At 39.3% G+C, this 27,885-nt stretch overlaps 1 protein-coding gene across 7 annotated transcripts in view; it reads left to right on the plus strand.

Annotated features, from left to right (window-relative positions):
- MCTP2 (multiple C2 and transmembrane domain containing 2) overlaps window positions 1–27,885 on the plus strand; it is a 161,682-nt gene that overhangs the window by 81,553 nt on the left and 52,244 nt on the right. For all 7 annotated transcript variants that reach the window (XM_039844054.1, XM_039844055.1, XM_039844056.1 and 4 more), the window contains 4 exons: window positions 6,748–6,934; window positions 9,246–9,339; window positions 17,996–18,098; window positions 19,672–19,774. In XM_039844054.1, the coding sequence (XP_039699988.1) occupies window positions 6,748–6,934; window positions 9,246–9,339; window positions 17,996–18,098; window positions 19,672–19,774 (487 nt within the window). The remainder of the gene's footprint in view (window positions 1–6,747; window positions 6,935–9,245; window positions 9,340–17,995; window positions 18,099–19,671; window positions 19,775–27,885) is intronic.

Raw genomic sequence — 27,885 nt, forward strand, 5'->3', positions numbered from 1 at the left:
TAGGATTACTTTTGACCGTGTGAACGAGTTATACCCGGCTCCCAAGTCCTGTCTCATATTTTCTTTCCGCGTAACGCCGATGCTAAGAATTTAAAACTCTCCATGGCCTCTAAGGAAACTCTCGTCAGTGACACTTCCCCTCGTAGGCGGTTTCACATGAAGGAAGGAACAGCAGCCTCTGAGCTGGACGTCCTGGGCTTGCTGGTAACCACATGGCATGTGAGCCGTGTGACCTTGGGCAATGAACTCCTGGTGGAATCTGGTTCCCTGCCTGTGCGATGGGGTCTCTGGCCAACCGGCAGAGTCACCGTGACTATCAGCAACAATGTCTGTTTGATACCTACGCATTTCTGAGCACTCCACTGGTAGATTTCATTATTACTATGAATTGTGAAATTTTTCCATATGGTTACCTTAGATCCTCACGACATTTGCAACTGAAATCATGCCATTTAAGTACATGAAATATGACTAGTAAAATTTAGCATTTTTTTCAAAATAGTATAGACATTTTAAATATTTTTTAAAAGAAGAGACTAGTGAATTTCTTTGAAGACATGGTGGGAAGGATGTTCGCTGACTGAAGGACCAAACAGTGTAAGTTAGTCTGAACAATACTGGGTTTTATAGCTGTGGATGAAAAGCTGGAATACTGGTCAGTTATGTGAAAAAAATCACATTGTCGTTGGTGGGTTGCTAGCTTAGTGGCAGTTAAAACATGGTCCTACCTGGACCACGGATAGCCAGCCTTGTCCAGGTTCTCCGGAGTCCTTTGGAGCTTTGTGAAATCCCACATCATGACGCACCTGAGCCCACAGGTAACTCCTGAGGACGTCAGGGCTGGTGAGACGAAGGTGGTTGAGCAGTTCCAACACCCCCCGGGACAGTAGTGTCTATTAACTCTAGAGTTTATTAATGAGCAAAAACAAAAGACAGTCTCTGATCTTAGAGTCTATCAGTCACCCAGAGACAGTGAAATTTTGGGGAGGGGAGTAAGAAATAAAGCTAAGATTAACCTGCTCCAACTGTTAAACAAAATGGCAAGAATATAAATTATAGACTCTAACTTATAGACTGCCCTATGGTCAACCTGTACCCTTTCAAAATAATCATATCACTTTCTGGAAGTATATATTACATTTCAAGGTGATGCTAGAGATTAATTTGTTATACTGTAGTCTAGACCTTATTTAGCTTGAAGAATTTAAGAATGAGAATGCTCAAACCCATTTTAACTGGACTGCCTCAGAGTCTCACCCCTCAGTCCCACAGGGTGCCTTAGAAAGTGACTCTGACATTCTGCCGGTTTATTAGTGACTCTCATGCTGTGGAAACTCAGGGCTGGACTCTTTCTCTGGACAGATTGCATTCCGTGTCGTCCATCTGCTTTTACAGCCAGGCTTGACACATTCACCGTTTTCTTCCTGTTCGCCTCCTTCCTTAGCCTCTAAGATTTACAGCTTTTAAAACTGTAACGCTCTTTTCTGCCCCTTGCATTTAAGTTAAAAGCTGACCAGTCTGTAATATAAAACATAGAATTATGGTAATGAAGAAGAGGTTAAAAGCTATCATGGCAAGTGAAACTTGAGCAGGTTTGGCTGACTGATATGGTAAAATTATGTGTTGAATTAAAACATTAAAATGCCGTGGGATTAATGGAGAGCGACAGGAACAGAAGGTCAGAAAGAATGCTACGTCAGCACATTAACTGCCCGTGGACTAAAGAGGATAGCTTAAATATACGCCTGTTGCAGAGGGGGGAAAAGTAATTTAGCCCTTGTTTTCTTCACGTGAATAGAATCATGAACTTTTCAATCTGGGTGTTACCTAGTAAATATATTTCCATTCCTTTCTTACATAGAGGAGGAAATAGAGACGGCCAAAGATTTAGTTCATTAGCAAAAAAACACTGGCTTTATAATTTGGACATTTTAATCTTGAGTTTTGTTGTATCGCAGATAATCCTTTGTTCATTTTATTCAACAAATACAGAGCACATCATATATCAGACAGCCTGCCAAGTGCTAAGGGTAAAGGGGGAAATAACATGGGTATGGGTCCTATCCCAGGCACTAATAAGTTTTGGGCCACAGCCATTCAGCAGGCGGTGCCTCGGGGGTAGAAGGAGGTGGCTTCTTGGAAGAACAGAGGTCTGAGCTGAGCCCTGTAAGGTGGGAGGTGGTTAACCCAACAAGGACATTGGAGAAGAACCTTCCCAGAAACATGGGACAACAAAGGCCTAGAGAGGAGGGGGAACACATTCTGAGAAACTCGAAAGGTATCGAGATGGGTGGGTGGGGCCACGACATGAGAGGAGAGAGCAGAGCAGTGTGAGGTCACAAAGCCATCAGATTCCATCTCGGGCAAATCAACCATGGCAGCTCCTCCTCTCTAGGCAAAAACTCACTGGTGACTCTGCTCTTTTGTTTCTATAATGTAAAGCTAGGTATCATAGTGGAGCTGTTATTAATGGAATATTTTAAGATCTGATTTTGGAAGGAGAATTTCCTGGTCACCTAAGGGCCAGGGTTTAGCGCCTTCTGAATGGCTGTCCAAACATCGTCACTCCCCTTGCATACGAGGTCGCACATGATGCCAGATGCCATGGGAACAGATCTGATTTGCTAATGTGCGTTAATCACATTTCCTACATAGGTGCCCTGAGCATGTGTTTACCACATTGGTCTAGCAGATAGAAGAGCAGTTTCATAAGGTGCATTGCTTTATCATATATTTTATTTACAAACACTCCGTTGGATATGTTGGCCAGAGTTTCTTGGGCTATGGCGAGTCAAAAGTTATTTTTTAAAAAAATTATTCTTGGGTCAGTATCTCTGAGACCTTTACCAGTGTGTTTGTACTGTCAGCAATCTATCTCGTAAATTTTTAAAATACTTCCATTGGTGTAATTCACCACCTCTAAATTATTAGCATTTCTCTAGGTCACCAGGCATCAGCAAACTAGGCCTCCTTGGCCATGCCCAGAGTAAAGTTTTATTGGAAAACAGCCTTGTTCATTTGTTTGCATCATCTATTACTGCTTTCATGCTACAAGGGGAGAGTTTAGCAGTTGCAACAGAGACCATATGGGCCCACAAACCAGAACTATTACTTTCTGGCCCTACATAGGAAAAATGATCTAAGTGCCTATCATTTATTAAAGTTGGTGTGACTTTTTAATGATACTCGAAAACTTCATTATGAGAGCCTCCACACCGCATATCTGAAAACTAAGTTTCTTTTTCAAAGAAAATTTGCATCTACACTAGTAAGCTAAGTTTTCATAAATGCTCATAAAAGAGCGCCGTTTTTGTAGAGTTTGGGAAGAAATTTAGGGGATACAAAATGAAAGAGAAAAAGAATATGGAATGACATCTGTAAAATTCTGGAACTGCACAGTGAGCGAGCAGTGTTGAAAGAAATGAGAAAGAAGGAAGGATTCGTGTGTTTGGATGGGCCCAGGAGGCCGGGCTGGGCCTGTCCTCCTGGGCATCCTCGGGGGCTAACGCTGCGCTCTGCCCACAACAGTTAACTAAAGATAAAAGAAATCCTTTCAAAGAACCGATTCTGTAGTACTTCATTCAGTAGCACCTAAAAAGAATTAAGAGATCGACCAAACTATTTACTGTTTTCTCAGGGTAGAATCTGGCACACTGTAGAAAATGAAAGCAGCAGCCTTGGATTCTCCTTTCAAGATTTTTATACTAAACATGTATTTAATGAATGTATTTCAGAATGTTTATATCTTAAGGATTCTAGATTTTAGAGTATTTATCTTTACTTGAGCTTAAAACTAAAATTTGTTCACGTGATACTTACCTCTCTTTAGAAGGTTTGATGAGTATTGTAGTAAAAGTGTCTGAAATTCTGAAGAAGTCCTTTTTTTTAAAAAAAAAAAAAAAAAAAGATGTTCTACTGCTTTTGCTGAAAATACGGTCACCCCTCTCTAGCCTGGGGTTAATCCCAGTCGATCTTCCAGCCTCTCGTGAGCCTCCAGAGCTTCTGGTTGTCCTTCAGACGTGAGGATGAGCTGGAGCAATGTGGACCGAGACCGAAACAGAGGAAAATGGTGGCCCGGAGGACAGGGTTTTGCATGAAATTCATTTCTTGTTACTCCCGTCTTTTCTCCTTTTTTTTTTTTTTTTCTTTTCTTTCCAGAATGTGGGAATAAATAGGGAAGCCAGATGGATGGAAGAGATTGAGAGAGCAGTTCAGTTGTAGAAGGTTTATAGGAAGTCAGCTTTGGAGGGAGGCTGGTTGATAACCGTCCAGAGAAGGTAGCTTTAAATGGATTCTTAAGACCTAAGACATCAATCCACAGGATGGGGCAGGGACCCTAAGAGGCTGGGTCATAACCCACGTGCAAAGGACCAAGGTTTAATTTTGATTGACATGATGCTGACACATCAGTTTAATTTGCTCTTTCAAGTCCCCAGAGAGTAAAAGTAAGTATTTGGCTGAATTCTCTCATTAATTAACTGAGAATGTAAAATCCATTCAGTTTGTGCTGTGAAACCCTCAATCTGTTGTTTACGGGGCTCTTTTATCTAAAATAGGCAGAGCTATTTCCATGTAAGTGTTCTTTTTTCATTATCCAAGTAATGTTTAAAAACGAGGTAGGTACAGAAGTTTCCCAGTAGACAAATGACGGAAAGTTTGTGAAAATGTGTAATTTTCTGAGAAGAAACCCATTGTTTGCTTTGCATTTCATCTGGTACATTATTCATCTTTTGTTTAAAAAAATAAACTGCTCTGTTCAAGTACATCGTACCTTTAAATGGTCACTGAGGGAGTTGGTAAAGTTATTGTAAATATGCTAATATTGTTCACAGTCTTTATAGATGACTTTTTAGAATTAATGTCAAGTCCATTTTGAATTATCTAAGAAAAATTTTATTATTACCTAATTATGCACCATTACACCCCCACTCAATAGCTGCTCTTGAGCTCTTGTTCAAGTAACTTTTGGTTGTTGGGGAAAAAAACAACAAAACCACCACCACAACAAAATGGCAGACTTCAAAGGATGAAAATAAATTGCCATTATTAATGATATTAAAACGAATGTGCCATAAATAGTTTACTGCTAATTTGGACTAATGAAAGTGACCACCAGAAGAAATTTTTACAAATTCAGATCTTCTGTCTTTCCATAAGAGCTTTATTAAATGAAAGTGTATATAACAATGTAAAATAATGTTTAGCAAACCGCTATATTGGTTAAGGAATTTGAGGGTACTTAGTTTTGTAGAAATGTCATAGTTAAAGCGAAATTTTTTTTCCAAGCAAAATTAATTCCCCACTTACATACTTGCTTATGGAATAAAAATATTTAGTAAACCCTCTCTTCATAATAGTAAGCTTTAACTTTGAAAGGTCCCTTATTGCTACAGAAAAATAATTTGTTTTGATTCAAATCATAGGGGTTTCTTTTCTGTTTTTCTTTTTCTTTGTACTGTGTCTTCAGTAGAAATACGTAATGAATTTATCTCATGCAAAAGTTCTCATAACTGGTGTCACTGTGTTAATTAGAAAATAAACACCAACATATATTTAATTTTATAGGTATCTGTCAATATGAAAATGCTTTTATTCTCTAGCAAAAACTGGTATAGACTTTTAATATTGCTGATCTTTTCCTTTTTGATTGGGAAAGTGATCGCAAGCTTTCTTTCAAATTTATTAAATTGGAACTTTTCACATGTTCTCATGGCTTGAAATCATCATTGTTTGATAGTGTATTAGTTTACTCCTTCTAATTACATGCAAGCATACAAAGTCCACTGGAAATTTAGGGTAAGAATCCATCCTTGTCACACATTATGAGAGACAGTGCTTTTTATAAAGTCTTGAATATTTATCTTATTTAATAAATATGGAGGGCAAGTGAGAATCACACACACACACACACACACACACCCCAATTTCACCCTCCTGCGGTCCAGGCAAACCCAGAGTTTTCAGTGCTAAAGCAAGTAAGTGGCTTAGCACTTCAGCCCCCCTCTTTGGTGTTTGCTTCTGTATTTAAACGTATTTGAGGTTTTCAACATCCCAGAACATTGGCTGTTAAGGGGTGGAAAACATGCAATTTATAGCAGATGGGGCGGCCTTTCCTGGCAGTGCTGCTGAAATGGGATCAATCAGCAGCACTTCATGCTCCATTTGTCCAAAAACGAAAGCCACCCGGGGAAACCCCGCGGAACCGTGCCTATTAGGAAAACACCTTAACACGTTTCTTTAAATAAAAATTCGCCAGTTGGCATGAATCTGGAAGAAAATGGTTTTTTCATTAACCCTCTCCCACTTACATGTCTCTTGTCTTTTCTAACTTTTTTTTTTTTTTGAACCCTTTATTCTCTTTGTTGGCAAAAGACAAAGCACAGAGAAGTCATTCAGAGCCATCATGCTGAAACTTTGAAACTCTTTTTCCCTCTCGTTCCCGATCTCATTGTTTTTCTGCAGACCTCACTTGGCAAAGATCCGACTCCTCTCTTTCCATTTGCCACTCCGTCCACGCTGCCTTCTCTTTAATTTTTTTTTTTCTTTACTTCTTCCTCTCCTTAATTTTAGAGTGTGCTAGGCTGGGGGTGACTACTGCAAGACAGGGAGCCCCTGCAACCTTCACTGCTCAATAAACCCGTGCCCAGACCCAGCAAAGTTTCAGAGACGATGAAATATAGAGGTGCTTTGGAGCTTCCAAAGCGGTCACGTGTTAACCGCTCTCTCTGCTTCCTGCAACTTCTCCAGGTGTAAAGTGGACATCGCGGCCCTCCCACTCAAGCAGGCCAACTGCTTGGAGCTGCCACTGGACAGCTGCCTAGGGGTTCTCTTGATGTTGGTCACACTTACTCCCTGCGCGGGAGTCTCCGTCTCGGACCTGTGTGTGTGCCCCTTGGCAGACCCCAGCGAAAGAAAGCAGATTGCCCAGCGATATGTGAGTGCTTTGCCTTGTTACGCTCCCGCCCTCCCACCCCTCACCCCCCACCCCCCACCACTTCTGAGTTGCTCCAGCCATGAAATGAAAAACTGCATAAAAAGAGATCTTTGTCCAAAGTTCAATGGCATGTCTCATAAAACGAAACATCAGACCGAGAAGTTACTGCATTAGTGAGAAGGTGAAAGTAGATTAGAGTCTGCCTTCTTGCCGTTTGAAAAGCCAACAAAAGTATTTTGAACGTTTAGTTTTTAGGATCTCTTTGGAGAAAATGGAATTCCTCGAGGAGGCAAACTGTTGTTTAGCATGTCCGCGTAGGTAAATAGGAATTTTAACAGAAGCTCACAAAAGTAGCCTTATTTTAAACTACCATGAATGTTTGCTGTATTATAGATACTTTTCTAGAACCTCAGAGTCAAGTGAGAGAGTGCTCATGCCTTTTAAAGTGAAGCGAAGCCCTAGGCAAGCACGACAGACTGTTGTTCTATACCACGCTGGGTGTTATTGGCAGTGAGACTTTTGCCTAAGTAGTTGCCATGTGCTTAAAAGCCAACTCAGCATTTTTAAATCAAGCGGCTTTGTCCTCTTCGTTTATTGTTTGTACTCTGTATTTCTAGGTGTCTTTCTTTGCATTCCGTTTTAATCCCATCTTCTTTGTAAATCAATACATTTATTTTGTTGCCACGCACAAAATACGCGCTTTAGGACAGTGACGTGGAAGCGAAGCAGAGACGAATCCCTATTTAATGGGAACGTTATTCTTGGCGCACACTTTAGAGCCTCCAAAGCCCTTCGCGGGACAGGCGTATTGATTAATTGAAAAACTCTTTATCTTCGGGAGTATGAAACCTAGCCACACGTCTTACTGTCAGAACAGATTCTGCTTGGGAGTTTGGCATCCTCCAAGGACGTTTCGACAGAATCCACTGTTAATATTTTTTCTGATGACTTTAGTTAAGCAAATGAAAATTCGATGGTAAAAAATAAAACGTTTCCCCACATTTTCACATGGATAAATTGCAAAATTTACCAAATTCCTGAGGAGTGTCATGGATTTATGGTATGACACTGAATAAGATTGTAATGAGTGCTTTGAATAATGCCTTTGGGATTTGCAAAGTGCTAATTGAAAAGAGATTGAAAGAGGCTAATCAAAATAAAAATATCTAGTGTTTTTTAGGTAGTGAGCTGGCCAGAGGGAAAGAATGCTGGATTTGTTTCTTAGGTCATAAGAGTAGACAGTCCTTAAAGGCATTTCCACCTCTAAGCTGTAAAAGTATTTTATTTAAAATGTTTTCATCTTAGCTTAAACACTAGTTTTTTGTTGTTGTTTTGGGTTTCTTCGTTTTGTTTTTTGGTTTTTTTTTTTAGGTTGAAAATACAGAGCAGAAACAACTTTTAAAACTCTTAGAAATGGTGCATATTAGGTTAGGCAAACCTTAACTTATTTAGCTTTTGTTATTCTACTCTGAAGTGCTTCAATAACAAGGATTTTTCTAGCCTTCCATAAATCCCCGGGGTCTGCTTATCGCAGGTTTTAGTTATCTAATGATGGTGGAAATACTTTATCCAAAGGTTTGAAAGCAGCATCTTTTTTTCCGCGGATGTGTTCTGGAGGCGTGCAAACAGAATGTCTCTCCTTATCCCTTTCATGCACAATTTCTGAAGGATGCGATGTTCATAGACCTCTAACTATTGCTGTACGTGCCTAAGAATTATCAGTACGTACAAGCTTTGGGTCGTGTAAACCAGAAGTTAACGTCAGTACAGGGCGATACTTAATGCTCAGTTTCTAATTTATTGAGCTAGTTGAAACATGGACCACCAAATTCACTCTATTTCCATCCCTCGCTCTTTTCAGTGGTAATAAGTATCTATGCAGGATCCAGGTTCAGTCCTCTTGTATGCATAGTTTGTACTAACTAGGCCAGAATAATGGTGCCTTTTGGGGTGATTTTAAAGTTTCATTAGAGAGAAGAAAGGGGGGAAGAGAGAATGAATGCAGTTCCACACACATTTTCCCGGTGGGATGCCTGTGCTTTCACCAGGGGGCGATGTTAAAAGTAGATTGTTATGTGTTTGTAATCTGTTCATTTTGAAGCTGTAGTTAATTAATTCGCAGTCACTTTGGATCTGATTGCCGCCGATGCCTAACTGTCCTGTTGACCGATGAGATACATTTTGGAACCTTCCTGAGCATTGCATGAGAAAGGTGGCGATAAATCTAGAATGCACTTTCTGTGGGACTGTGTTGTCATCACAGTGTGTGAGAAAGCCATTTTCACGTGCGATCTACTTTTCTGCCCCTCAGGGCTTCCGGAACTCCCTGAGTGATATGAAGGACATCGGCATTTTACAAGTGAAGGTGTTAAAGGCGGTGGATCTCCTGGCAGCAGACTTCTCAGGTATAAAACGTTTTCATTTTTCATTCATTTTTTTATGTATTTCCTACTTCGAAATGATCTTATAGAAGAGCATATGTTTTAGTAAGGAGAAGCATGTACACAGCAATCGTGTTCTTTTCAATAGAGTATAGAAGATGCAGGCAAACAATTTTTCACTGAATGCAGGTGAAACAATAATTTCACAAAATTATTTGTCGTCAAATGATTTTACTGTGATTCAATAGCGTTCTAGCCCATTTGGCTTTCAGAGATGTTTCTGGGTTCTTAGTGTCATGACTTCTTTAATGTTTTGATAAGTCTTTTTTCTACTGTACCTCAAAAGACAGATTCGACATCTTGCCTTGGCTCCCTTGCGGTGTTCTATGCTCACAGTTTCCTTCTTCACAGTAGTAAGAGTACGTGGTTTTGAATTTGAAAGCGGATCTAGGTGTTTCTTCTCTGTAACAGTAACCCAAGTCTTGGCCAAGGGACCACTTTGCAGTCAACGTTGTTTTATACAGAGTTTCTCTTGCGTTTCACTAACTTGAAATTTTAGACATCCGCTAGAGTGGACATGCTTTGTGCTCAATTATGCTTGATGGTGGGGAGAGTAATCCAGAAGTTCCAGTTCTGACTGGAGGGTGACTCTCCACTGGCTGCCATGGTGATGCTTTTTTTTTTTTTAATCTCCTATTTTTAGGATGTGGTCTTATCCTTTCCTTCCAACAGAAACAATTATACTGAATTGAACCTCCGAACTTCTGAGCCTAAGTTTGAGGAAGCTCAAACTTTGGACAAGAGAATTTTAATTTTAAGCACTTTATATTACAAAATTGATGGAAAATCTAAACTTAGTTTAAAAAAAGTTCTCACGCACCCCCCACCCCCCCCCCCCCCAAAAAGAACCAGTGGAAATCACTAATGTATAAACTCCTGATAGGCCATCTCACTCTTAAGGGAGTGCCCAGTGGGAAGATCTAAAAATGCTTTTTGGCGAATACAAATATAAAACATCTCAGGGTTGTAGGTGAAATACTCAAATGATTACCTCTAATAATCATTAATTTAGTTTCAAATATTTATGATCTTATATTGATTTAAAATTTTTCCTTTGTTTCAAAACTTAGTTTATGAACACACTTAATTCAAACATTTCACAAGTGCCTTTATTATATTAGTAGTTTTGCTAGCACTAAAGCACATTTAGAGTCATCTTCCAGTTTTCCAGAGCAAATTATTTTTACTTCTATCTAAATGTTTAGATACGGCACTTTTTAAACCTACGATTGTTCATATCTCAGGAAATATTGTCTCAAGTCTCAAGAAATCATTTCTGTCTTCAAGCAGCATTTTCAAAAATTCTTTCTGCGGTTGTGTATTTCATGATCTTTGTGAAGACCCGAATATAAGGGAAAAACCCTCTTTTCAGCAGAATCATCTTGGGGAAAATGCCAGCATCATCTCGCTGTTTTCTTTAGATTCAGGATGTTCAGCAGATAGATTTAGAGTGGATGGAGAAGAGTACCTAAGGATGCCAGACGATGCTGTGGGCTTTGACGAAATGCCCAGTGTTCTACTATCTCTGTATTATTTATGAGAAAATCCACAATACCAAATCATCGTAATAACTGATGTTCATTTTCACTAAGAGTCAGGACAGTCGATAGAGCAGAAGTCCAAGGGGGCAGATCCTGGCTATGGTCCATATGCCGTTTAAGCTTATAGTCCTAGAGAAGAAATGAATGCCCTTGATAAGCTCTGCTGTCAGCGGTATGCCAGTTTTAAAGTTTTCTATATCTTTGCAAGTAACAGGTAGAAAAAAATTGATCACTCATACCACTGTGATCAAAGTGGAAGGGTATGCTTCATTAGTGATTATTGATGTTATGATTATATAGTCAGAAACAGAAATTAAACTGGAGAAATTGAATCCTCATTATGTTGCTGGTATTTTAGAACATTAGAGTAATATATGTATATATTACATACATAACACATATACAATATGTACACACATGTGCTAAGGTGACTTTACTTCCCATTAAAAATTTAAAAATATTTTTATATAAAGAAAAAAATTAGTATAGCTTTTCAAATGTCGTAAAAGATATTAATAACCAAAACCTATGTTTATTACTAATATTGAGATATTTGCAATAACTAAAGGCTTCAATGGTCTATAAAAAAGATATATTTATTGCTTTTTCAAATTAATTCTTTTATAAACATGCTATTTTATTGTGTGATAGAATCTATTCAGTATTAATACATTTAAATTTATATGTAGCTTGACATTTTTTATATGCCTGACATTTGTTTGTATATAAGTAAGAAGACTTTTTATTTTAAAGAATCTCAAGTAATCTATCTTCTTTTGCAGTCCATCCCTCTAAAATTGGTAAAAGATATTTTAATGTTCTCCATAGCCAGTATTATATATGGATAGCCATACATGGTTATTCTAATAGAAGAGCCTGTCAGATATTTCTATTAGAGTTCATCTCACAAACACCTTGTGTCCAATGTAACCTAAAATTTTTAAGCAATAGGTCATCCAGTCCGATGTCATTATTCCTGAAGTAAACCAGGCCATAGCCTTGATTCACGAAAGAGATGATAAATTGTGCTTTGAGACTCAAGGTGAGCATAGCTGTAATGTTTAATGAGAACAACGTACTTCTCTCAGTCGCTGCTAGTCTTAAATCTCAGCTTTTCTGAAAAAAAAAAGTGACCACGTTCTAACGATTAAGAGAGAGAGGAACGTTTTGTCCAGGACGAAGCTGAGGAACGATGAGCACATCAGGCTCCCCTGTCCACAGCGGAGGCCCTCGGAGGGAACGGTGCTGCCTCTTCTACTTGGCCAGGAATCCTCAGGCTCTTGAATTAATATCGCTGGGAAAAATGCAAAGCTTATTTCATAGACTATAAAAAGATAATGAAGTAGACAGTAGGTAAATAGAAAAATGGTTTGAATACTGAAATGTTTTCCGATCAGAACTGTATCTCAGTACAAACGATGACGTTTATCTTACCTATTGAGAGGTCAGCCCGTGAAGGAGGAAGCTGTTCGCTATGGTCAGCACGCACATGGGAAAGTGCTCTGGATGGCCTTATCGTAACTGACAGGCTGCTGTGAAGAAGCTGCTGGAATCGTGACATGTAGGGGTTACTTCAGCATATCAGTGTTGAAACCATGCTGGCCACCAAGTGCACAATGCGCCTGCCGGAACGCAGTGCCTAGTCGGTGACCCTTCTCTCGTGTTCCGGGAATCAGAGTGCAGGATGACAGGAATGTAACAGCACAGCATGTGGGTTGTGTTGCAATATCCCTTCTTTAAGCGGCACAGTCCTCCCTTAATATTCAGGTTCCTATCGTTACGATAATCCGTATGCCGTGACGAGAAGCTGAAGAATGATCTTTCAGGAGGCAATGAAGGGACAAAACTGGAAATGCCATCCTTACTCATAATTTGGAGTTACTTGTTTCCATGGACATTTCTTTCATTCTTGTGACTTTTCGGCACTTTTTGCCATATAAAAATCCACCCGTCCAAGTGCCAGAAATTTTCAGACATTTCTGGATTTTCTTGGCTTATTGGTGGTCAGGTTGCCGCTTGGAGCTTTTCTCTTTTTTCCAATGTTAACAAGATGACTACCAAATTAACATCATCTGACAATATCAGAGGAATGGAGAAGACACTGCAAGGAAGGAGAGATGCAGGTTTTGAAGGAATAGCCTTATTTGATAAACGAGCACGATAGGGTCCACGGCAGTGCCCGATCCAGGAGTACGAAGTTTCAGAGTGCCCCCCGGTCCAGTGTCCCAACTGCATTCTAAGTTCGTCTCAACTTGAGGGAAGTCAGGTGGGTGGTACGTATCATCGAAGCAGACTAGGACCTTGCTCAGAATCTGGGTGGCGTTTCCAGTGTGCTGGCTCCTCGGCAGCACCGTCAGGGGGAGCTCTTGGTCTGTTCCCACACAGGGTTGGTCTCTCCTGACTGGCAGACTTCTCCATCCTCGCATTAGTGCAGGAGCCCTTTCCGTGTGCTGTGACTCATGCCTTAAGTGAATCAATGCTCAGTTCAATGAAGATTAGTCCCCCTTTTCTTTGTCTTTCATCTGTACGGCGCTGCCTCTCACTTTCGTCTCTGGGTTATGGTAGAGATGTATAGAAACAGAGACCCGCTGTACAGATCTTGGTTCTGCCACCACTACCCGGCCTTGCGTTTGTGCCAAGCCTCTTCTGCCTCATGGGTATTTCGAAGGTTGACACCGAAATGAACATGCCTGACACATAGTTACATGCTCAATAAATGCTATTCCCAGTCTTCATTCAATTTATTTTCTTAGAGTATAGTTGATTACGAGGAATTTCGCAGATTATTGTCTTGTTGATATTTTGCTCATAATTTCCCTAACTTTTGAAATATAAGCATTGCTAATCACTTATAGCTATTCAGCTGCTTCTAGTTCTCAGTATGGAGATGTGTCGTCGACAGGCCGTCGGCTTCAATAGTCTGCCAAGGATCATGGACTCTCATCAGTGTAAAGTTCGGAAGTATGTAGAAGACTTAGCGGTCCCTAACTTACTGTTACCATGATAGCGAATGAATGCCGTTCATGTCTGCTGTTCCCTGGACCAGCAAGGGAATCACTACGATCTTAGTGTTTGGGTTCTTAGTAGTATCTTAATTTATTCAGCAAATACACTTCCTTTGTTTGAGAGTCTGGGGTAGGCCCTGGTGACATGGGGAGGGATAGGACTTGGTCCTTGCCTTCGCATGAACCATAGTGTCTAATGCGAATTATACTGCTGAGGTCAGGAGCATGGCCGTCAAGGCTTCAAGCCAATTTCTGAGTTTATCTACTTATATTACATTTCTTGATTTCTGCTATTTAGTGTATATATATATATATATATATTTGTGTGTGTGTGTGTCTGTCTATCTGTCTCTCTCTCTCTATCTCTCTAGTTAATAAATTGAAGGCTGTGGTCTGTCCCTATCTCATTAAGAAGGACCTACATATTTCAGCTAGTTAAATCAGTCCCCTCCTAAACCATGCTTAAGATTCACCTCCACTATGAATTCTTCCTGGACCTTAACCAACCAACTTAAAATTTCTCCGAACTTTAATTTCCTCATCTGCAACGTGGCACAAACTTTCCTTACCTCACAGAGGATTAAATGAGAACGTGCATGAAACATGGTTTCTCGCACAGAGTGGGAGGAGCCAGCACCCATCCCCGGGAACTCAAGGGTCCCAGCTGCCCCCTCACACTGGGCCATAGCACTCTTCGGAAGGGATGGCAGGGGCGCGAATATGTTGGGTTTGTCCGCCTCAGGCCCCTTAAATGATTTACAGGGCTAAATCTGGAGCAAAAATGTGCAGATACAGAATAGAAGAGATATAAGGAGAGTATACAGTCAGAGGTCAGAGATGGGGGCAACTCAGCCCGTTGCTAGGGAGCGCGAGGGGAGTTTTCTCAGGAAAGGTGACATCTGCTGAAAAGCAGAGGTTATCATGAGTGTTCCTTGAAGGGAATGATGTGGTGGCCTGTGTGCATCAGGGCCTGGTCCAGTGCCAGGAGCAGAGCGGGCGTTTAATAAACATGTGTCAGATGGAGAATGTGACCTCTAAAATACATTTATCACTTGTCACTCAACTTCTGTAACTGATCTAAAGGTAAAATTATTTAAATGAGAAACCTCTACTTGCCGTTCAAGGAATATAAATGAATTTTAAAGTGGTGTTGAAAATAGCAAAAGCTATTGAGCAGAAGGTGCTAAAACACCGTGAAACTGAATTGCCGGTGGTGTGACCGTGTCAAGGTGACATGGCACCTGGATGTAGAAGAAGTCATCTAGATGTTTTACCTGTAAAATTAGGCGGAACAAAGAGGAAAAGTACAGACCCAAGCGTCCCTATGTCAGTTTGCTTGGTGGGGTTCGCTTGGTGCCATTGGGGATCATTTGAACATTTCTCTTTTTAATGGGAACATTATTTTTATCCCAAGTAAAAATACTTGCTATTTAAATTTTATCGCAAGTCCCCATATATCTGGAACGTTTTAAGGGAAATAAATCAACCCATAAAGTGTCCATAAATTACTCTATAAACATTTGGATGTCTTTGTTTCTTCTTCCTCCTCTATTCCTGTTTATATCGTAATATTAATAAATGCAGCATTTTAATGAGCTTTGACGGAATGATCTTCAGAGAGTTGGTGCGGTGCATGCCTTGGAGACACGGAACAGAAGTTCCCCGTTACTGGGAGGAAGTCTGTTCCTCATTAGCTGGGACAGCTAAGAGTGTGCTGGCTCCGGAGAGCGGGGGCCACAGCTCGGGCCACCTGTGTCTGCGTGGGACTGGCTGCCGGTCTCTGCCCCGTGTGGAGTTGCCCCAGGGCTTTCATTAAAAGTGTCAGATGGTGTCCCCAGAGCCAGCGCTGATGGAATGTCATGCTGTCGTCTCTGGAGGAGCAGCACTGACACCTACTAACAGTCTGACAAACGGTTAAGTAGCTGCTTCGGCTTGGGTTAAGGAAGCCAGCATCCGCTACCCGAGCACTAAGCCGAAAGCTCCTGTTCCCTCACGCCCGTGGCTTTTCGTCTGTGTTGGCAGGTACCTCCCCACCCAGCCCCTGCCCCGTGCCCCGCCAAACCTGTCCCCAGAGTAAGGCGGTCTTTAAATAACCAGGACTTTACAGGTGCTGATGCATTTTTGTGTCTTGATTTTGATTGAAATCCCTTCTAGTTTGGGGGCATTTCCCACTGTATGTTTTGGAGAAGGGGTTAGAGCCCAGTTTCAGTGATGGAGACAAAGAAGCCAGGACTCGCTTGCTGAGCCCTAGCAATGAGGGCCTGGGTGCTTGGCTGCACAGGAGCCATCAGATGCTTCCTCTGAGGCCCTGACACCTGCATCAAGTGAGGCCAAGAAGCGGAAGTGGAGACTTGGTGTTCGAGACGGCCGTTCTCAGGGTCCAGGGACAAGAGGGCCCGTGGGGCCGGCTTTCCTGGGAAGCGGGGGCCACATCGGAGCTTCCCTTGGTGTGGGACCCCGGTTGAGGTTCCTGTGCCTGCGCATTCCTAAGCAAGTTTTTGGTTTCTAGTGATTTCTTAAGCCCGATTTTGCAACGTTTGCAATGACTCTGAGAACCATTTGTTATTAGTTCAATAAATTTTTTTTCTGCTAAATTTAGACAGGGATCACCTCTTTCGTTTGTTACTGACGATCCTAACGCATTCGTTTATGTCCATGGCTTGATCATTGTCTATTGGCCACTGAGATGATTGCAGTGACTTGAAAGCTTTGGCCAGGCATCTAAGTGTCCAGGCCACTAGTCACTGGTCCGGAATTTCCTGTTTAATACTGACCCTTACCCATGCATCTGCATTTCTTATTTATTTATTTATTTATTTATCTATTTATTTATTTATTTATTTATTTAAATATGATCTTCATGCAGGCGCCTGCATGTGTCAGTCTCTCTTTCTTGCTGTGCATGTCTCAGAGCTCCTGGTTATTAAGTGAATTAGATGTAAGGTTGGTGACCTGAGTGGGAGGCCAGTAGGTCAAGAGGTCTGAGCACTCTCTGCATCAGGCCCGGCCGGGGTCTCCTTGGCTGTTTGCTGGAGGAGCATCTGTCCTTATGCCCCCAATTAATTCAGTACACACTGCTTTGCAAATTGCCAACGTGTTGCAAAGACAGGCAGTGTGTTCACGTCATAGGGACATTGCAGAGCCATTCATTCTTTCCCCGACAGTTCCAATTCTAGATCCTTCTGCCAAACCCAACACAAAGGGAGAGAATTTTTACACGGTAACTTTCTCGGTCTAGCTTTGGGTTTGAGATTTTCTAATATTTTCTAATATATATATATATATATATATATATATATATATATATATATATATATATGTGTGTGTGTGTGTGTGTGTATATTTTTTTTCAAATATGTATATTTTGAATATATGTATATATATATATTCTTTTTTTTCCTTTTGGAGGCTGGAGGTAGGGTGGAAAGAAAAGAAGTAAGGTAGGAGAAGTAAGGGTCTTTTTTTTAAGGTAAAACTTTGAACTGACTTTATGGAATTACACTTTCACATTTAGGAGCACCGAAAAATGTAGCCTGTGTGTTTTCATGATGCACTTAGTATGTGAGGTGGTGATTTCTACGCGGCCGCCCCCTCCAGAGCAGTTTTAATTCCTGAGTAGCTGTGTTTGTATCTTTTCTTCCCTTCCTCACAGCCTGCATGTATGTCATCGGAGGCTTCCCGTTACAGAACAGTGATCTACCTTGACTCAGAGAATTTAGGAAGGAAACAGAGATGAGCTTCTGCTTTAAAACAAAAGACAAAAGCGAACTCTCTCACGTGACAAAATGACGCCTGCTCCTATGAAACCAGTATGGCCACGGGCTCTCGAGGCTGCATCTGGGTTCATGTCAGTCCCAATCTATTAATGATTTTTAAGCCACGACACTTGCAGGCTCTGTTCGTCTCCCAGATTCCCACGCGTGGCTCGCACGGGGCTTGCTGGGAACAGGCTCACCTTCACTCTTTCGGCAAGCACAGTTTTATTGTTACAAGAGCACATGGCTCTTGTTCGCCCGGTCCCTGTCACTTGTGAGATTCGTTTGTCTCTGACCGATGTCTGTGTTCTCTTCCCAGGAAAGAGCGATCCTTTTTGCTTGTTGGAGTTGGGCAATGACCGGCTTCAGACACACACCATTTACAAAACCCTCAATCCTGAGTGGAACAAAGTTTTTACATTGTAAGTGCTTTAGCCTTTGGAATATCAAGGGGCGGCTTTAACTTAGAGACCAATTATCCCTGATATGTTTGGGGCTGGCTGGGGTTCTTGAGTGGAACTTTCTGTCTATTTTTATGTGCCAAGAATGAATGTTATTGGTGTTTTTTTTTTCCTCTTCTGAAAACCTTTTATCCTTTCATTTTATAGACTTTAGTGTTAATAATAGAGGAGACCATTTGGAACTGCAAAGGAGTGTTATAGGAGGCATTTGTAAAGTAGATCTTTTAGTGATTAAATTAATCTGTGACTAGATGGAAGCTTCCAGACAAATTTATTCCAGGGTTAAAGAAAATTACAAATGTACACCTGCCTTAAATTCAAGGGGCTATATATTATAGCATTATTTTAATGCCTGAAGGCTGGTATCCTGCCAGAGTCTTTTGAAAAAATACGGGTTATTTATGATTCCTCAAAGACTCAGAAAGCTTCGTCGTAGTCCAGCTACTGTGGATGACCTGCTCCATAGCGATGCCCTGTCCACGCATTCGAACTCAAGCATTTAGGAGGCTGGATAGATTTCCTAGTTTGCTTTAGATTTCAAGGCACCTAACTAACCATCAAGGGGCGGCCCTGATGAATTTGGGTGGAGTAAATGGTGGAACCCTGTCCTCCTAATGCTAAAGAAATGCTGGGACCATCTGGGCTTATCACTGAAAGGATAATATTTTCTTTTGAATGGTGTTCATGGTTCCCAAGTAGAAAGTTCCCGAGGCTCTATGAGAAGGGAATGAACTTTGCTAAATGGCTTTGCAAATTGCCTTACGCAAGAGTCTGTTGTTAGCTGTATATAATGCCAGTGACCGTAGCTCTGTTTCTCCTTGTAGCTGATGTCTGGCTTCTGGTCAGCATAAAAACTGTTTCTAAATGTACGTGAGGCTTTTGGTTTGCTTTAGATTTCAAGGCACCTAACTAACCATCTATCCAGCCTCCTAAATGCTTGAGTTCGAATGCGTGGACAGGGCATCGCTATGGAGCAGGTCATCCACAGTAGCTGGACTACGACGAGGCTTTCTGAGTCTTTGAGGAATCATAAATAACCCGTATTTTTTCAAAACACTCCGCGTGTTTCAACAATAGGAAGCTTTTGTTGGATCTCAGTGACTAATGATTTTGACCACCTTTTTTTTAAGGACATTAATTTTTCATTAATTTAAAATAACCTTATTTTTGCTCTTCTCACTTAGAACTGCTTTGAAATCACGGTCCTTTTACCGTACTCATTCCGTCTCCCGTATTCTTTCTTCTTCCTGTTTAACAGTCCTACTCGAGTGCACGTAGACACGGAACATGTCATAGGAAAAATGTTGCTTTCTTTCTTTCTTTTTTTTTTTTTTAATATGGATGACTGAATCTTCTATGATGGAAGGTTTGGGAATATAGTCAGTTTGATTTAATTTTTGGAATTTAATTAAATGGTAGTTTTATACTCTAAGGACATACAGACTTAATTAGTGAAACCGTGTTTTCAGATCCTCACAGAACAGACTTTACTTGTGTGTTTTTGTGTATAATACATGGTGTGTTTCTTGTTCAGCCCCGTTAAAGATATCCATGATGTTTTGGAAGTGACAGTGTTTGATGAAGATGGAGATAAACCCCCTGATTTTCTTGGAAAAGTTGCCATTCCTTTGCTGTCCGTAAGTTTCTTTTGTTAATACACAATTTGTGAGTCATTTTATAGTGGAAAAGTTTGTATGGCTTGGAGTTGCTATTGTCTTTGTCTGTCCGGGGGAGGGGAAATATGCTCCCAGCTGTAGCAGGAAACCACTGCTTTATTCCTTATCCTTATCCAGTGGTTCTGGTAGTTTCAGGCAGAAAGTAACATAATTTTCTCTGTGTGTCAGTTGAATATTGTTCGAACCAACAAAACCATTTGGCCAGCATTTCGGTTCACTGTCAACCTTTCCATCTAAAGACACGAGTTTTTCTTTGGTTTCAAGGAATACATACCTCTGACTGGTTTTCTATTTGTTAATAAAAAACATATTTGTATTTCTTTACTACCTCCTTACTGCCTATTTCTTCAAAGATTAATTGCTGGTAACTGGACAGTTGTTCTCAATTCTACAAAAGATCATTTTCTCCTAAAGTTCTAATTGCCTTTTTAGTAGCCATGTTTGCTTTCTGTCTCCAAAAAGGCTTTGTGAGAGAAAGCAGAGAGCCTCTTTTGAAAAAGAGGGCTGTTTATAAAGCTCAGCTAAAAGACAGCATGCCAGAGTAAGCTAAGAGCCGAGTGGAAAAATAGCCCATAAAATTTAGAGGAGAAAGTACCACGTAATGACCTTATGGGCAAAGGAACGTTGGGACCCGGTCACCTATTAATGGGACATTAATATTTGTACCAAATGTACTCTTCTACAAGACAGAATTTCAGTTTTTCATCCAACCATTACTATAATTTGATGTGGCCTTATCAGTCAATAAGGTTTTATTTATTTCTTCCCAAAGACTTATTGTTCCAAAGCTTTTAGCGCATTTCCATGGCCGGAGCAGTCTGTAATTTAACCACGCGATCAGGCTGGCTCACGTGGTGCTTGCAGACGGGGAGACGCTGCTCCTCTCTGTCCCTCTTCTGTGTTCGATCACTCGGTTAATTTCTCCCCAAGTTCCCATATCCCTGATGCTGCTCAGACAGCCGTGGTGCAGCTGCTGCTTCGCAGAGCCAGCTCCTGCCAAGTGCTCGGAGCCACCGCAGCGGGCCGCTCCGGCTCTCAGGGACGAGATGGTAATTTGGGATTTCCCTCCCTTTTTTTTTGTTTTTTTTAAAATCACAACTTTGTCAGTTATTCCTAAAAGAATACGTGTAACCAGCACATGAAGCACAATTTTAGAGCTGTCTGAACAATGCAGTTGCCTTTTTCATTCATATACATACACACACACGTATATTTACACACACACACACATGCACGCACGCACACACACACACATTTGATATTTTTTCCTCTTTCTTATCGATAAATCTTTAGTAACATCGTAGGGTGCTGCTGCCTCCTGGATGCCAGTAGCACCTGTCCACCTGTCTTTGATTGTGACAATCAAAGATGTCTGTAGGCACTGCCACATGTTCTGATGGGGGGCAAATATCACTTCCAGTGGAGAACCACTGACCTAAATTCATGCAGTTTTCAAACTATATCCTTCAAAACACAAGGTAGAATGGTTTGTGAAAGACTTGTTTTCAATGCAAGCAGCCCCTTCACCCCCTAACTTTTTCCAGACCAAGTATCCAGTTTGTGCCAGTCATTGTTTTAGATGATAATGCTCTAAAAACGACAGCAGGGAAGCTGTCTCCTCTCTTGGAACTTATATTTTGTTGCAGGAGGCAGCGTACAAACCCAAACCCAAACCAAACAAACCCCCAAACCAACAGACAGTATGCTAGATAGTGCAAGGTGTTATGTGGACAGCGAAGCAGGGGACTGGATGCCAGGGGTACGTGTGGAGGGCGGGGCTGCGGTTTCCCATGGGCGGGCCAGCAGGGGCCTCGCCGAGCAGGGGCCATTTGAGTGAGAATTTAAGGAGGATATCTGGGCAAACTCTTCCAGGCAGGAAATCTTCGCATTCGAAGGCTCTAAGTCAGGCCTTGACTGTCCAATTCCAGAAATAGCAGGGCAGATGATGTAGATGGAACGGAGTGAGCCCGGTGGAGAACAGCAGATGGGGAGCAAGAAAGGACACAGGGGTAGGGCGGCCTGGAGGAGGGCTGCATAAGACTCTGATCACTTAAAAGCTTGAAGGGCTTCAGCTCATTCTTAGTGGTGAGAGGACACCACTTGAATTCAGGGATGTCCAGCCATGGAGCGCTTGATTTGGTTTACACTGTCTGTTTCGAATACAAAAGGACTGTGGCCCGTCCAGAAATAAGCCCAGGTGAGAAAGGTCTCTACTGCGTAAAGGCACCATGACCTGAGTCACATTTCCCGTTAGGGCTATATACCCCGCCCCCACCTTACCCCCACCCCCGAAATAATATGCTTCAGCGGCTTTTTCCAGTGCAGCTGTTTCAATTCAGATTCATTTCTGATTCCTTGACCACTACACTGGAAAAGGACCAGCTCTTTCAGAGGAGCTATGTGGCCTTTCCCGATGGTCAGTGGTTCACCTTCAGTATGCACTCTCCAGGCCAGTTGATTCCCTACCTAAAGTGTAGACATAAATGTGACGAAAACAGTCAAAACCCTCAGTATCTATAACAGGTAATATTTAAGCTGCTTATTATGTCATTGACTGTTTGGTTTTCAAATAATTCTAACCTTTGATTTAGAGGGTATGTTTTAAAATTTACTTATTTAGATCTAGGGTTTTTTAAAAAAATTTAATATCTATTGAGTAATGCTTACCAGCAAACCCTGTGCTGTGTATTATCATTTGTTAAATCATGAATTCTCTGACAACCTAGCGAGGCATGCTTTATTATTATGATCATTGCAAATGAGGAAACTGAGGCACAAAAGGCTCCTGTAGCTGATGAGTAATAGAGGCTGGATTTGAGTTAGGCTGGCTAACATCAAAGTCTGAGCTCCTAAGGGGGTGTTATACTGCCATTTTGGGTAAATATTGATTAAAACTCCAGAAATAAGCATCAAAGAGAAAACCCTTAGATTTTATGTTTTGTGCCTCTTAGAAGGATTTTTCTCTGCTCTTTTAATATTAGAGAGAATCATAACAATGGATTCATCAGTGCTTCACTATTATAGCTATAGGATATGGAACCGTACCCGATTATATCTTATTTTATATTTAAAAACAAAAATTGCATTTCTTGGAGATGAGTGTGAATAACTTCTGTGAGAATACATTTTCTTTAACCAAGTCATAAACTAAAGTTTGATTTACACTTTTAGAGGAAATGCAAACTACATTTTAAAATATCTAAGTATGAAATATCGACTGTTCTTCATTTTTTAATCTTTCTCAAAATGGTAATTTGCTAAGTATCTTTAAGCCTGTTAAATAAAGAGCATGTTCTGAATTCACTATATCTTTTAATCAGGGTGAATTGTCTGGCTGACTATTGGCTCATTTAAAATACATATTCTAGAATCAGTGTGTCTATAAATGGTGGTGAATTGTCCAAACCATATACATTAGCTTAGACATACATGAGAAAAGAAAGAATCCAAGTCAGTGAGCTACCTTTTTATATATTTCATTTCAGTTCAACTTTTGTAAAAGTTATTTTTTAAATGATTATACAGATACGTGAAACTTTTTACACATGATTAAAAACATCAAAAAAAGTGTGATTGGAATGGATTATAATCTAAAGACTTCTATTATTTGCCCATTTTCACTTTATTCCTTAAATCTGCCAATCAGTAATGTAGTAAATGTACATCAGAAAACAGAAGGCACCTTTTAGAGTTTTAAAACATTTCCGGTATAGACATCATCTCCTAATAATTCTATAATTCAGTAGATTTGTTTAATATTTCTATCCTCAATTAAATGATCTTAATTCTGTCCTGAAAATCAGGCTAGATTCTTCTCATCTATCTAAGGCCATTCTTTTTTTTATTTAAAAATGTTTATCTTCTCAGATTTTTCTAGTAGACCAATTGAGGAGGACTGAAAATCAGCTTTTAGTAAAACAAGAAAAGCATTTATTTATTATTATTTTCCAGTATCCAAGAAGAAATCATTTTCAGTTTGCTGAGGTCTTCCTAGTATTTCAAAACAAATTTGAATCCTCTTGTGTAAGCCATGCCAAAATGCAAATCTATATTCAGAAGCCCAGGCCTTAGCTTTCTCTGTGAATCCATGTGCACAATAACTAGCTGCACCAATAACAGCTTCACTTAATTAGTTTTATGGGACAAATTTTCTATAATTACTTGTACCAAATAAATGTCCACGCAAGTCTTCATTTGCATTTCCAATTAAGTATTTGCCCAACTTTCACCTATGATGAGATTTGCACGTTATAATAAACACACTTACACAATCACATTTTTTAGGTTAATGCTTAAATCTTGGCCATTAAAATGAATAATATTGATATTTTACTTTGTATTAATATTTATGAATGTATAACTAAATTTTTAAGAAAGTTAAAAGTAGTCCCAATGCAGGGCCAAAATGGTGATTTTTGAACACAGTCATTCAGCTCTCTTTCCCACCAAAATCTGATCCAATATGTCCATTGAAATGAAGAAAGAAAGGTAAAATAAGGCGGGTTTCTCTGTCAGCCCTGGAGACTACAGAAGGGAACCTTTGACGTGCTGGAATTATCGTGAACCATAGGTAGTATGTAGGGTAGATGATACTTGGTTGGGAAAGACAGGTTAAGGAAGAAGAATAACTGGTAGGATTCTTCTTCCTCTATGGCCCTATAACAAGGTGGCACGTATGAATCTGAGCATATCACGCATGATGGTGAATGCTGAATGGGTTAACCTTTTCTATTAAATGGGAAAACCTTTTACAGTGAATCCAAGGGCAAAAGTACCACACATAAATGTAAATAAAAGGTAAGTCCAAAACATACAAGAGGTTAGTTTATGGGTTAAAAGAATCAATTATCAATAAGGTTATAACAAACACGAACGTTTATGTGAATAATTTCCCATACAAATGTGTATATATGTGAAAATTATTTAAAATACAAGAAAAAATACAAAATTAGAATCACAGAATAATAATATATATGGTCTCTCCAGCTTTAAAAATATCAGAATCCAAAAATAAATAAGCTGTGATGTTTTTGGAAAGCAGAACATGGAAGTCCATCTTGGACAAAGTGTCTGTTAACAGTGAAAGGCTCTGCACATCATCCCACAGGGAGCAGACCCTGCATTCTCCTCTTTCTTTTTTAAAGCAAGTTCTCAGACGCATTTTAGGCATACCGAGGTGGTCGTTCTCAAACTTTAGAGGATAAACGATAAGCTTGATTAATGTATGTGTGTGCATATACACACATGCGAATATGTAAAATATTCTGTTAAAATATTCATTTAACATGTTCAAATATTGATCACATTGTGGGTCCAAAGTGCCTCAGTAGATGCCCAAAAGGCAGAAACTGCATTGCGATCACAGTACAATAAAAATAGAAATTAATAACAAAAATGAAACAAGTATGAAAACACCTGTTGTAAAAAAAAAAAGTCCCACGTAGCTAATGTAGATACCAAAACTGCAATGATAGAAATTAACAATGAAATAGTATACATAAAAACCGTGGATGAGGGCCAGAAGTATTATTCAGAGGAAATTCTTACCTTGAATGTTTTGATAATTAAACAACAATAGTTGAAAATCAATTAAGCATCCCAACAGAAGGAGCTAAAATAAGTACAACCAAGAAAATTAGAAAGGAATCAATGAAGATAAAAAATGAGCAATAACGTAGAAAATATGTAAACATTGTATTTGATAAATTCAAGTATTAGTTCTACAAAAAGCAATTAAACAGGCAAGTAATTTAAAGACTAATGAAAAAAAGAGAAAAACTTATACTATTAAGAATGATGAAACATTGAGAAATGTAGGAGTCACTGTGAAGAACACAACTAAGTTTTATTGAGGAGTATGAGAGAAATCTTAAACACAGAGACATACCTTGGGAGAACTTGGGTGTTGTAAAGGTTTCAGGTCTCCCTGAGTTAATTATAAATATAATACGACTTCCCATTTGGAGAAATTAATATATGAAATATGGCAAGGAAACTTATCTTAATATAACGGGAGGAATTGGAATGTTAGGTACTGAATGCATTATTTATTGAAAATAAGTATGGAAATATCAGAAAAAAGTTATCAAATAATTCTACCATTTTCTCTGTGTGTCCTCCCTTCTCTGAAATAAGAAAATAACAGCTCCAAATTATTTAACAAATGTTTTTTGAAACCTTAAAGGTACAGGTAATTCTTACATTATCAAAATTTATTAAGAACACAAAAGAAAATGGAAAATGTATGAATTTATTCCCTGATATCAAATCAGAGTTAAAAAAAGGAAATTATATATCTTTCATGGAATGTCAGTAAGACTCAACACATTAGCAAACTTATTGTGTAATTATGCCATTGACATTAAAAAAGAAAAAAACGTGACAATCTTAATATTTGTGGGTGAGGCATTGATAAAATTTAATATTCATTCTTGATCATGAAAAAATTGTCTAGTAAGTTATTAATTGATGAGTACTGCCTTAACAGGATGAAGGAAACCCATTAGAAATATTACAGACATCAGACTTATTGCTGAAACAGTAGAAATAGTCCTTGTATTTTCTCATCTTTAGAATAAAGATAACAATAGTACTTACACTAGAATAGAACTTGTGCAGGAATTTAATGAATTTATATGCTAATAAACATTAAAATTAAACTGTTAAAGTAACAATTAAAAATTAAGCCTCTTATGTCAGGTTGATGCAAAATTGTAAGTAAAAATATTTAATGAAGAAAACTATTTGTGGTACTATGTGATAATATCAGATATTATTTATAAATATAAAGAAAATTAATAGATAGCATATTGAAAGGAAAAAAGGTCACTAAGTTGTAAATACAATCGAAATTAAAAACAAAAATCAATGACCGTATCCAATAGAAAAATATTTTAAAAATCTTAAAAAAAGCATCAAAAGTCTAATATTAGAAAACAAAAACCAGTATAATGCTTAAGACTTATTGGAGGAAGTTCTAGAAATTTATTGAAGGACCTGAAAAAAGACTAAGTAATTGGATCATTTCATATATAATAAACATGAAACATGAAGTCATTGAGAGAAGGATTAGCTAAGGATTATATAAGTGATTCTGGGGAAATTGGTTGCTTATCCATCAGGGAAAAATGCATCAATATGTTACACCAAACACAATAACTATTTCAAAGTGAATTAAAAGTCAAACACTTGAAGCTAACTCCATAAATAAAACTATTAAAATAATGAGAAGTCCTACATAAGCAAACTGAAAAACAGGAATAGTAAAAGAAAATAATTTTAAGATCTCAATATGACAAAAACAAAAATTACTATTGTAAATTAAAGACAAAGGATAGACTGGTGAGAAATACTTGCAGCATAAAAACAAATGGATAATACCACTAACATAAAAAGTTTTTTTTTTTTTTTAAATCAGTGAGGACAAGGAAAGTCAACCTAGCAGAAAAGTTAGAGAGGTAGAAATCAGAGTAGGCTAACCAGTCAGCATCTGAAGGGCTCATACTTCATTCAGCTATGATTATGGTTGTTAGGGAGAAGATGCAGTCAGACCACTTGGGCTGGCACGTAGTCTTCTCCCCTAACTGGCTGTGTGATTTGTGACTAGTTGCTTAACCTCTCTGTTTCTGTTTCCTTCTTGATGAAATGAAGATTAATTATTATAATACCTGTATTGGAGTTCTGTGGTGAGGATGTAAATGGTTTGGCAAACGTAAAGTGATTACAGTATTGCACACAATAAGCACTTATAGTATAAGCTATCATCTTTGTCACCCTTGTTTTAGGAACTGAAATTATCAAATTAGTTTAAGCAATCAGATTGATAAATATAGTAAAGATTTTTTATTAGCAGTGATGACTAAGTGTAGAAAAAGGACTCTCTGAAACAGTTGAAGGGAGCGTGACTTGGAACAAGCCTTAATAAAATGTATTAAAAATTTAATATACACATATCTTTGAACATTTGTATTCTAGGTATCTATTTTAGAGAGGCAACTGGGGCTTGGAGAGATGCAGTAATTACCCACGGTCACACAGATGCTAAATGCCAGGGATGGGAATTGAATCCAAGT

Source organism: Pteropus medius, unplaced genomic scaffold (assembly GCF_902729225.1).
Source record: "Pteropus medius unplaced genomic scaffold, Ma_sr-lr_union100, whole genome shotgun sequence".
Lineage (NCBI taxonomy): Eukaryota > Metazoa > Chordata > Mammalia > Chiroptera > Pteropodidae > Pteropus > Pteropus medius.